Source organism: Carettochelys insculpta, chromosome 2, assembly GCF_033958435.1.
Source record: "Carettochelys insculpta isolate YL-2023 chromosome 2, ASM3395843v1, whole genome shotgun sequence".
NCBI classification, from domain to species: Eukaryota; Metazoa; Chordata; order Testudines; family Carettochelyidae; genus Carettochelys; species Carettochelys insculpta.
Window position 1 is genome coordinate 279349717 of NC_134138.1, and position 12140 is coordinate 279361856.

Sequence of the window (12140 nt, forward strand, 5' to 3'; positions counted from 1 at the left end):
AATTGTATTGAGTCCGTGGATCACAGTGGGAGTTAGCTGGAACCCCAGCTGTGCCCCTGTATTTAAGGCCTCACTGCACTAGGTTAGCACTGAGCTGCAGAACTGCAAAAGAATTGTGAGAGAGCCTGTTTTAAAGAGATGTCCAGGCAGTTTTATAAAGTTAAAAAATTGGGAACTGAGTGTCAGCATCTGGGGGACTTCTCTTGGTTGAATTTGAACATCAAAATATCTGAGTTACTCCTCTTCTGTGTCAGCTTAAACACAGTTGAGTGAAAGAGATGCAGCACAGTAAGGTTTGCAATAAATAGTTTGGGATTTTGCAACTAGGAGACAGTCTGTGCCCTGAGAGTTTGTCTTCACAGAAGTGTTAGCTCTGGTTATGCACATTTGAGTGACATCTCTGGAGTCAGCCTAGCTCAAGTGAGAGCGGTCATAATGCACAACCTCAAACTGCCCAGCAACACAGCGTCGATGAGATCCCACTGCATTGGTAGCTGTACAGGCTGTAGCGCTTATGTTCCTTCCCCAATATCTCAGGGCTAACTAGGTCAAGTTTAAAGCACCATTTCACTGGAGCTGGAAACTTATGAGCGTGCATTGGAGTTGAGTGAGGGACTGCACTCAAGCTAACTCTTGGGCTAACGCTGCAGTGAAGTGAGAATATTTAAGCTTGTGCTGCTGAAGAATTGAGTACATTTTATCTACGGTATCCATTGTTTCAGTCTGATAATGTTTAATTGTCCCTGTTAAATTAATCCTACTTAAATCATAGTAAATTTTCTCCTAAAGGGGCGGAGTGCACTGCTAGGTATATTCCACTCATTTCATGACGGTCCATTCATGGGGGGGGCTGAAAACAACATTGCACTAATTTGTGGGTCGTCTCAACAGCAAGACCAAGAATCAAAGGGAACTGAATGCTGAATACCACTTCCTCCTAGAAAGGGGGCTTCCCGATCTGTGTAAATGCACACTGCTGGGGCAGTGGGCTATGCAGTCTGAGGGAAGCTTGACTGGCCTGTGGATAAAGAGGGGGCTTCGGTCTACCAGTCCAGCAGCCTTCATCACAGCTGTCCTCACAGCAAGAAAATTAAAAAGAAATTAGGAGGTGTCACTGCCAGAGAGGTTTGGCCCAAGATGGAGCTAACCGCTTTTAACTCTTAGGCCATGTCTACGCTACCCCTCACTTTCAGTAGGGACATTTAAATGACATGGATTGGAACTGGTTAATGAGACACTAATATGAATATTCAGTACCTCATTAGCATAACAGCGGCCAGTCATGCTTCAAAAGTGCTGCTTTCGAAACGCAAACTGGCCATGTAGCGGCAGGCACTTCAAAATAAACCCCAGACTTCAAAATGCCCTTATTCCCAGTTCATTTTGGGAGTAAGGGAATGCTGAAGGCTGGGGTTTATTTAGAAGCACCCACATCTACATGGCCACTGTGCGTTTCAAAAGCAGCACTTTATGCTAATGAGGCACTGAATATGCATATCATTGCCTAATTAACCAGTTCTGATCTGTGTCATTTAAATGCCCCTTCTGAAAGGAAGGGACATGGGTAGCTGCTGCCAAACATGCATTTCAAAATAGCACTTAATTATTTTGAAATTCAGAGTCTACATACAGAGAGCTTATTTCCAAATAGAGTCATTGGACACACTATGGCTTATTTTGAAATAGGCGCCATTCCCTGTCTACACAGCACTTATTTCAAAACAGCTATTCCAAAATAGGCACTATTCCTCATCGAATGAGGTTTACCGATTTGGAAATAAGCCAACCGCTATTTCACATTATTTTGAAATAGGGATTGCATTGTGTAGACGCTAGCAGTTATTTTAAAGGAATGGCTGTTATTTCCAAATAACTTTGCTGTGTAGACCTACCTTAAGTTTTGTCTGTGAGATTTACATATCCACGCGATTTCCTGTAAGACGGGAAGAGACCAGAAGCAGAACGAAACCTACAGTGTTTCTTCTTCTGGGAATACAAAACAAAGCACGCCATTGCTTCTAAGCAATTTTAAAACCATTTGAATTCTTGTGGTGGGGGCGGAATAAAGCCATCTTTGAGGCTGGCACTCCCCACAAATGAAGTCTGACGCATTCACAGAAGAAGACAGACTGCAGAAAATGACATTTTCCAGTGGAGATGCATAGGAAGGTGACTACTTGGTCCATTAGCAGTAAAGAGTTGTTGATGCTGTTCCAGTGACATGATCATCTTGCTCCTCACGCGTTTAATATTTTGTCCATTCCACAGGAGTCATATCTCTTGGTAAAAATATCTGCTGGCCTGATAAAAACAAGGAATCGCACTTCCTACTTTGTCTCTCTCTTTCGCTTTGACCTGAAATCTTTCCTCACACCTGGACTTCCCTGGGCTTGCAGGATGGGCTCTTCTGTCCCTTACCCCTCGTTCTGTGTAGGGGCTATGCTAGCTAACAACCAATCAGAATTGGAGCCTGGCATGCCTGTAGATCACTCCTTTGTCCCAGGACCACCCATTTCATAAGAATGTTATTTTCTAAATTCTCCTTTAAACTGGGAAGTATATTTGGACCAACAAAGTTGTTCCTTATTGAAAGTGGGTGTCCCTAAAAAAGACTGTGTGCTAATGTTAACACGGAGTAACATAATTATTTGGTTTTCATTGTGTGTTTTACACCTGAGACATTCCAGTGTGCCTTGCAAAACAGGACTCACATTGTATACATGGTGTCTAACCATCTTCCTCGGGTGATTGACTGACCTCCAATTGCTATCTGGGAGATTAGGGAAGGGGCTGGCCCCTTGTTTACACCTTGGAGAGACTTGTACAGCCTGTCGTGCCAACAAAATTTTGTAGAGTTTAAATGAGTTAGATGTTGACGGTGCAATGACTGGGAAGGGAATCGTGGCATCCACAATGCACTTAGCTGTTGCTCAGACTGGGCCTTGGGCTTGAAAACCCGTTTAAATGAATGAGAAAAATCACGCCTGTCTGCGGAGATGTCTACCTTCTCCCTACCTCTGTGAGCTTCTTGAACCAGGGACTGTATCTTCCTCTGTATCCAGCTGCCACTCCGAAGGGGAGCCCACAGTTTCACCCAGCCCCTGAGCAAGATGGCAGGCAGTTCTCGGAAGGGGCAGGGCTGGAGCCCCCAGCTTCCAGCAGTGATCGGAGAGGATGGCACCCCAGACTCTCTGCCTTTAGGGAGGCCTCAGAGCCTCCCAGAGCACGCCGTGTGACACACGGGTGGGGATTTAAAGGACCTGGGGCTCCAGCTGCAGCCGCTCTGCAGTAGGGGTGTCAGCCAGGAGCCCCAGGCCCAGTCACTGCTGTGCGCCGCAGAGGCATGTTGTGTTAGACACCTAGCCAATAACAGTGAATTAAAAATGACTCTCAGATGTCCCTAATGCAAAGCCCCCTGCTCCTCTCGCTCCTCCCTGAGGCAAATGGTAACACAAAGTAGGGTACCACAAGCTAAGAAATAATCGAAATTATTGTATTGGGGCAGCTCCACATGTTCCTCAGCCATCTCCTTCTTAGTCTGATGGGTAACAACATTGGTACAAACCCTTAACTACTGTATCTCCTTCCTCTCCTGCCTTGATGCGCAAGGGATCCTCTAACCCAGTGGTTCCCAACCTGAGGTCCTGGGACTCCTGCAGGAAGGGCCATGAAAAAGTAAAAGATAAATGAGAATTGCTAGAATTGGCTGTGATGGGGGTCCGTGAATGGTTGGGGTGGTGATTGTGGGTCTGCCCTAGGGAAAAAGTTTGGAACTATTGCTCTAACCTGTTCACTCCTCCTCCATCATCATGCAAGAAACAAGTGGTATACCTTTAATTTAAAATAGTAACTTCAGCTTTGTTGCACAAGACACCCTGTTCGCACAGGAGGTCATGGCTGGGGTCCTGCTGCTGTTCTGGTGAACTTAACACTCTGTGTTTTCCCTCTTACTCATCCAATCAAAACTGAGTGACTAGTGTCATAGAATCATAGAGCTGGAAGAGACCTCAGGAGGCCATCAAATCCAATCCCTCACTCAAAGCAGGACTAATCCCAGCTAAGTCACCCCAGCCATGACTTAAAATCCTCTAGGGTTGGAGATTCCAGCACTTTTCTGGGTAGCACATTGCAGTGCTTCACCACCCTCATAGTGAAATAGTTTTTTCCTAATATCCAACCTAGACCTCCCCCACTGTAACTTCAGACCATTACTCCTCGTTCTGCCATCTGACACCACTGAGAACAGTCTCTCTCCATCCTCTTTAGAGCCCCCTTCGGGTCGTTGAAGGCTGCTATCAACCCACCCTCACTCTTCTATAGACTAGTTTGATCATCTCCAGCCCTATGAATCACCTAAATTCTATCACACCTGGTGAGAAGCTCCAAGTATACAGAGTGCGTTAAGACCTCTGCCATGGGATAAGCAGAGTCAGCTGGAGGTTCATTGTGAATTTTAGTTAAACACCCTCTTTCTGTAAATAAACATTTGCACATTAGCTCTCTGTTGCACAGGGGTAAAAAAGATTGAATGCAAATGTCTGCATCGAATCCCACCGTAGGTTGGTTGCTGCTGATACTTTTCTTTTTATCCTGAAGAGGGAAAAGCTATTCTTCTTGTCTGTAGGAGAGGGCGCACCACAGTCAGAGCTGGAGAATTCTGTCCGGGCTTCACTTGAACGGGCAGATAAGGAGATAAAGATGGCCCTGAAGAAACTTGTGGATTCCACGACACCGCATAGGACTCTTCCTCCAGGCATGAGAGCAAAGGCTGGTGGCCTTGGCATTCTTGATTCCGCACCTTCAGACTACTCAGATACAGAAAATATGCCTCCTGCGATAGTTCATGAAGCCAGCACGCAAACCCACGGTGCTGGAGGTCATGGTAGGTCTGTAATGAGTGTGGGAAATTCTCCATGGATGTTAGACATAAATGTTGCACCAACCAAAAATGAAGTTCTGCCCAATTCTGTATTTCTTTCATTTTCTACACAGAGAAGGGTCCAAGACACAAAATTTAGACACCACAAATTGTGGGGCTGTCCAGATCAGGGCTTTTTATGAAAATGGGGGAGGGGACATTTGCAAATTTGGATCTAAAGCCAAGTTGGGACTTTTAAAGCCCACAAAGTTTATGGATGGGGGATAGTTACACATCTGGGGTTTTAGCCTGGGGGTCATCTTGAATTTTAGAGCCTGAGTATGTTATCTGTGAATGTGTTCTGTGTGTCATGAACAACATGATGTTTCAGGCATATCTACTTAACTTTTCTTGACTACCTGTTACAGACGTTTTAGGTTATAAGGATATTAAGGATTTATTTACATTCAATTTATGTCATAGCCGTAATAGACTCTTGGGCATTTTCTTCACGAGTAAACATAATGCCCTGTACAACCAGAGCCAGTTTTTGTCTTGCGAAAAGAACAAAAACTTTTATGTTTGTATTACTGTATTTTATTTTTTAAAAAATGGTAAATATATTTCACTTCTTAAATCTTGTAAAGAACCTGGTAAATGCTACCCCCCTTTCATGCTTCACTTTTAATTAGTTGCCATAATAACCAGAGAGCTGTTTTGTCTAATCTGTTGTCATTTTGTGTTGTCATAATAATTGTTCTTAACTTTGCGTGATCTGAAAGGGACACTGTCAATTAGCTTTGAGGCCCTAAATCTAGATTATGATGTAAAATATTTTGTTACACCCCACAACGAGCATGCAAACATTTAATGAAATCAAACAAACCAAATTAAGTGAAAAGCAGTCAAGCAGCACTTTAGAGACAGACTAGCACGGCTTACTCTCTGTTACAAATTAAGTGAGAATGTTTGGGCGCTTTTTATTCAAAGTCTTCCCTCTGCAGTGCTGGAAACCCATAAGAGCAGCATTTTGTTAATGCAGGAGAACTAGAAAATGACTGTAAGCAGAAAGTGAAACGGTGCGGTGTTTAGTTCTTTAGCAGTAGCTCAGAGCAGCGTGAAAAAGGAAAGCGACAGCATACATAGGTGAAGGAGTAAGCTGAGTACTTCTAGAGTTCTTTCACTTTCAGGCTACGTCTACACGTGCACCCAACTTCGAAATAGCTTATTTCGATGTTGCGACATCGAAATAGTCTATTTCGATGAATAACGTCTACACGTCCTCCAGGGCTGGCAACGTCGATGTTCAACTTCGACGTTGCTCAGCCCAACATCGAAATAGGCACAGCGAGGGAACGTCTACACGCCAAAGTAGCACACATCGAAATAAGGGAGCCAGGCACAGCTGCAGACAGGGTCACGGGGCGGACTCAACAGCAAGTCGCTCCCTTAAAGGGCCCCTCCCAGACACACTTTCATTAAACAGTGCAAGATACACAGAGCCAACAACTAGTTGCAAACCCTGTATATGCAGCACGGACCCCCAGCTGCAGCAGCAGCAGCCAGAAGCCCTGGGCTAAGGGCTGCTGCCCACGGTGACCACAGAGCCCCGCAAGGGCTGGAGAGAGAGTATCTCTCAACCCCCCAGCTGATGGCCGCCATGGAGGACCCCGCTATTTCGATGTTGCGGGACGCGGATCGTCTACACTTCCCTACTTCGATGTTGAACGTCGAAGTAGGGCGCTATTCCCATCCGCTCATGGGGTTAGCGACTTCGACGTCTCGCCGCCTAACGTCGATTTCAACTTCGAAATAGCGCCCAACACGTGTAGACGTGACGGGCGCTATTTCGAAGTTACTGCCGCTACTTCGAAGTAGCGTGCACGTGTAGACGCAGCCTCAGTGTCTTAGGATGTTAATAGCAAGTGTTTTCATTAAAAATAGAAGCTTGTTATCTTGTCATGTGTCCCTTTGATCACCTGCTTTCGAAAAGAACAAGAAAGCAAATATTTCAATTGCATGGCTGATAAAGCGTTAATAGACGTCCTACTCATCTGTGAATCGTGGTTTTGTGTTACATTCAAAGGTGGAAAAGTTACCCAAAAATTTACTTGAATAAAAGTGCAGCTGCTTTCACTTCTGGGTACTTGAGTACAATAGAGATGTGGGGTGTGTGTGTGTGTGTGCGCGCGTGTGTGCATGTGTGCCTTCACACTTTTAGTCTGGTGGTTTTCCAGAGAGACACCCTCTCCCTGGACACAGTAACAAATTTAAAAGTAGCCATCTGAAAACAAAGAAATTTCAAAAATCATTGAAGAGAGAAATCTCTGAGCTGCAATTTATTTGCAAATTTGACTCCATCAACCAAGGATTAAACTGAGACTGGCTGCTGATTAAACAGAGTGGTTGGCCCCTTGCAAAAGCAGCTTCTCTGCCCTGGGTGTTAATATCTCCACATTAGACTCTGACAATGGGCCACATCTCCCCTGTCTGATCTGATTTGTTTTTCCTCTTTTGATACATACTACTGATAATGGGCCATTTCCACCTTGACTGAAGAGACCTTGGAGAACAACAAGCAGTCCTGTGGCACCTTATAGACTAACAGATATTTTGGAGCATAAGCTTTTGTGGGCAAAGACCCACTTCATCAGATGCATCTCTGCTCATAGGAATAGGGGGACTTCAAAGTAGGTGAGGTCCTTTCCAAAAGGAGCCCTGTCGGGATGAGCCGTACGGCGGCAGTTGCATCAATTTCGAAGCGCCGCGGCCGCCCGTGTGCTAATGAAGCGCTGAATATGCATTTCAGCGCTTCACTAGTAAACTTCGAAAAGGCCATTTGTGTGGCCATTTCAAAGTTTGGGGCTAGTGTAGACACAGCCCCTCTGTAATTGCCACTCCAGCTCATTTGATGTAGAGGGTTTTACCCATGAAAGCTTATGCCCTAATAAATCTGCTAGTCTCTAAGGAGCCAAAGGACTCTTTGTTACTTTCACCCTAACAGGTAACCTCGATGATATGTAACACGTGATGATTAGTTCTTGCTGGGATAGGCTATTAAGCCTGTTTTAGAGGAGCATCTTGATTTAAAAACCCACCCGTCCTCCTTTCATAATATTTCTGGAAAAGGGATTCTGGTCCTGAGTTTGCTCCCACTCATGGCAATGTAAATGAAACTGCCTTTGAAGTGAATGGAGTTATAACAGTGTTACAGGAGTGAGATTAGAACTAGATCCTCTTTACCATAACAGCACATAATAGGGCCTGATTTCGATCTCCCCTGTATGAGTTTTACACCAGTATAGCTCTATTGACTTCATAGGAGCTACTTCTGATTTACACCAGTGTGAGCTGACAATCATTCTCAGATTTGTGGCTGTACCCTGAAAATGGAAACATTGAAATTTATCAACAGAGTTGTCATTTTTATTAAATTTGCAAGCTGGAAGACAAACTCAACCAGCTATGTCCTTGAATGACCAATGTCCCTGTTTGCGTCACACATCCCGGGCTTTTTTCATTTTATTTGTTTGGTTGGTTTTTTTAACCTTGCCCGTGTGTTTCCTCACAACAAAATCCCTGATGCTTTTGCCCATTCCACCATATTTAACATCACTAATTTTTATTTAATTCCGAACGCTTCATTCCACATAGTCCTCCAGAAAGGGCCAATATCTTGTTACTTACAGTGGTTGAACTGATGGGGTTGGTCTGCTGGAATTCCAAGCAGAAATTGCTCTCAAAGCTGCACCCTAGGTTTCAGTCATGTTGTCCTATGTAACTAGCCTAACGGGTCCATTTTCACCATCAGATGAAGCGCAAGATAGCACTGGGAAAATTCTGGATGAGAAATTGAATGAGAGAAAATCAAGCTCAACCACCTCCCAAAACACAACTGCTGGAGCGTCAGGACTTCGGGAGCGCACTATTCCCATTACCAGGTGATCATAAATGTCATGACACTCTGAGACTCAAATGGAATTCAGAATGTGCCCATGCAAAAGCTGCATGACAGTCCAGTTGCCTCTAATGCTGTAGCTGATCATTTGAAATTACATGAGTTGTTCAAGCATCTGACAAAGTTGTTTTTACCCACGAAAGCTGATGCCCAAATTTATCTGTTAGTCTTTGATGTGCCACAGGATTCCTCTTTGTTTTTTGAGTAGATTTAAGATAAGATGAAACTGGCCATAACTGGACCAGACAAATGGTCCATCTGGACTGGTATCCTGTCTTCTGACAGTGGCCAATGCCAAATGCTTCATGGTCAATAAGCAGAACAAGGCAATTAATAAGTAATCTATCCCTTGTCACCCAGTGCCAGTTTCTGGCAGTCACATGTTTAGGGATGTCCACAGCATGGGGTTGCATCCCTGAATATCTTTGCTACTGGTCATTGAAAGGTCATTGGGGGATAAGGCCCCCGTGAACTTACCTCATTCTTTTTTGAACTCAGTTACACTTATGCCTTCCAAACATCACCTGGCAAGGAGTTCCACAGGGCGATCGTGCGCTGTGTGAAGAAGTACCTACTTTTGTTTGTTTCAAACCTACTGCTTGTAGATTTCATTGGGTGACCTTTGGTTCACGTGGTATGTGAAAGAGTAAATGATACTTCGTTATTCACTTTCTCCACACTGTTCATGATTTATAGACATCTGTGCTATTGCACCCTCTCCATCTCCCCCAGTCATCTCTTTTCTAAACTAATCAGTCCCGGTCTTTTTAATCTCTCCTCGTATGTAAGTTGTTCCATACCTCCAGTCATTTTTGTTACCTTTCTCTGTACCTTTTCCAGTTCTAATATATCTTTTTTGAGAGGGGGAGATTGGAACAGCACACTTTATGCAGGGTGTGGGTGCACCATGGATTTATAGGGTGGCATATCCCAATATTTTCTGTGTTATAATATATCCCTTTCCTAATGGTTCCTAACATTTGGCTAACTTTTTTACTCCATGATCTCTTTCTTGAGGGGGTACCATCTAATTTAGAAAGCAGGGCCAACCCTAACTATATCATTTCAGCCAGGTATTGTAGGTCCTATTTAGTATTGCCCAAGGTGACGGATATCTGTGTAATGACTGTGCCTCTGTGTTTATGTGAGAAGAACCTCAGCCATCATGGATGGAGGAGACTGGTGTAGAAGAGAGGGGGCAGACCTGGTCTGTGATGTCCAAAGTCAAATTTACATTGAGACCACAGAACAAACCCGTGTTTATAAAACAGAGGAGAAGAGCGCAGCAAGTAAGAAATTGTATCCCTTTGCCCTTCTGTTCCAGTTCCCATCATTGTTTCATTATTTGTTCCTGAGGTAACATGTGTAAAAGAACATTCTTTGAGGGGGTTGTAGTTTGTAGTGGTCATTCTTTAAATAAAAAGTAATAAGGATTGTACAGCCAGATATTGGCCCCGGGGCACTCCAACCTCATCGCAACAGTGGTGTAGATAGGGTACCAACAAGGCAGAGTGTCAGGGAGAAATACAAAGGAAAAATATGTGTTCTGCTACGCAGTGGGCTCTTCTCTTACCAGGAGAGAAGACTATTCAAACATTAATATACTGGGTAGATGTTATTTTAATTCACGCTGAACAATCGTGCAGAACAGGAAAAGCCAATCAGATAAGATAATTCAAGACATAACAAGTGAGCAGGGTTTTTTTTCTGTCATTATTGTTCTCCCGCTTATCTGAGATGACCAAAGTCATCCTGTGATGGCAGCCAGGCGCTGGGTGGAGTTCAGCTCTGACTTCCTTCCACCGTTCTATAAGGAAAGCCCTGTCAGTATCTTCCAAACCTACCAAAATACCTGAGGGTGGACAATGTGCAGGTTAAGGATGCCCAGTGTAAGACTGAGGGTGTGAGGAGCACTGGACAAGGTGTGGAGTCCCATCAGCTGGAGAGGCAGACGGGAGCTGGGTGGCCTGAAGCGGGAAGCTCACAGCCAGTGAAGGAGCAGGCTAGCGCAGATGAGACACAGCAGGCCCATTGTCTCAGCCTGGATTGCGATTTGGCCAGACAATTCCCCCCTCACCAGTCTGGAAGAGAAACTCATCAGGAGCTCTCCAGATCACTGAATTCCCTCACAGACACTCCCACTAACCTAAGCCTAGGGCTAGAACTCCCACCCAGCACAGGTCGCCTCAGGAGTTGAGCCACTCAGGGATGTAACTGTAACACCCATGCATTTATCCCCAGCTTGGTTCTGATGTACTCAGACTCTGCTAAGTGGGGCTAACCCGTTTGTCTCTCTAGGCCCTCCATACATGCAAGTGACCATTGAGGATGTGTGGGTTCAGTCTGGGGAGCGTGCCAAATTCCACGCTGTCATCGAAGGAAATCCCCAGCCTTCAGTCACATGGTATAAGGTAGGTACGAGATGTTTCCCATAAAGGAGGAGTGCCACATAAAGCAATGGGGTGTGGAGACAGCAACCGACAACAGAGAAGTTAGAAAGCAGTTGACCACAGGGTTTTGGTTTTTTTCTCGGACACGACTTACTTCACTTAAACCCTTATACTCTGAGTGGAGCATAGGTCATCTACAAGTCTCCTCCATTTCACGCTCTCTCGGGACAAAACTTCTGGCTGACCCCAGAAGGACCCCAGCTGTTGTCCTTCAGTCTCAATAAATCTCCTCCACATTGTCCAATGTCTGCCTCTTTTGTGTCTTCCTTGTGGGTTCCATGTGAGAATTGACAGACTATGCTGGATGATGGTTTTCTGAGAGTATGGTCTAGCCCTCCCCATGTCCTTCTCTTGATTTGAACACCAAGTGGTTCTTGTCCTGCTCTGTTCCAGCTCAAATAGCTTATGAGTGGGCTGAGAATGGCTTGTTTTATTCACAGGAAAAGAATCACAGAATCAGTCACAGAATCATAGGACCAGAAGGAGCCTTGACAGGTCCTCAGAACTTGTCTCCTGCCTCCATGGGTGGACCAAGCACCATCTAGACCATCCCTAAACAGTGTGTGTCTAACCCATTCTTAAATATCCCCAGTGAAGGAGATTCCACAGCCTCCCTCGGTAATTTATCACCGTGCTTAACCACCCTGACAGGACGTTTTTCCTGACGTCCATCCTATGTCTCCTTTGCTGCAAGTTAAGACCATTGCTTGAGAAGAAGTGGTGCACAAAGGTTAACACTTCAAGTCAATCAGAGAGTAATACAAACATAGGCACTTAGGAACTGCCAGACTGGCTCAAGCCAATGCTTCATCTAATCTGGCACAGCTGCTTCAGAGGACGGTGCCAGGGCCAATGGAGGGAAGTTGTGGAATAA

The 12140-nt window shown here is 44.9% G+C and overlaps 1 protein-coding gene across 1 annotated transcript in view; it reads left to right on the forward strand.

Moving 5' to 3' along the window:
* The first annotated feature begins 61 nt into the window (after window positions 1–61).
* Window positions 62–12140, forward strand: part of LOC142008197 (obscurin-like) — a 56117-nt gene continuing 44038 nt past the window's right edge. The window contains exons 1-5 of the mRNA XM_074985302.1: window positions 62–82; window positions 4625–4882; window positions 8670–8799; window positions 9969–10105; window positions 11115–11227. Of these exons, the coding sequence (XP_074841403.1) occupies window positions 4699–4882; window positions 8670–8799; window positions 9969–10105; window positions 11115–11227 (564 nt within the window). The 5' untranslated portion in view covers window positions 62–82; window positions 4625–4698. The remainder of the gene's footprint in view (window positions 83–4624; window positions 4883–8669; window positions 8800–9968; window positions 10106–11114; window positions 11228–12140) is intronic.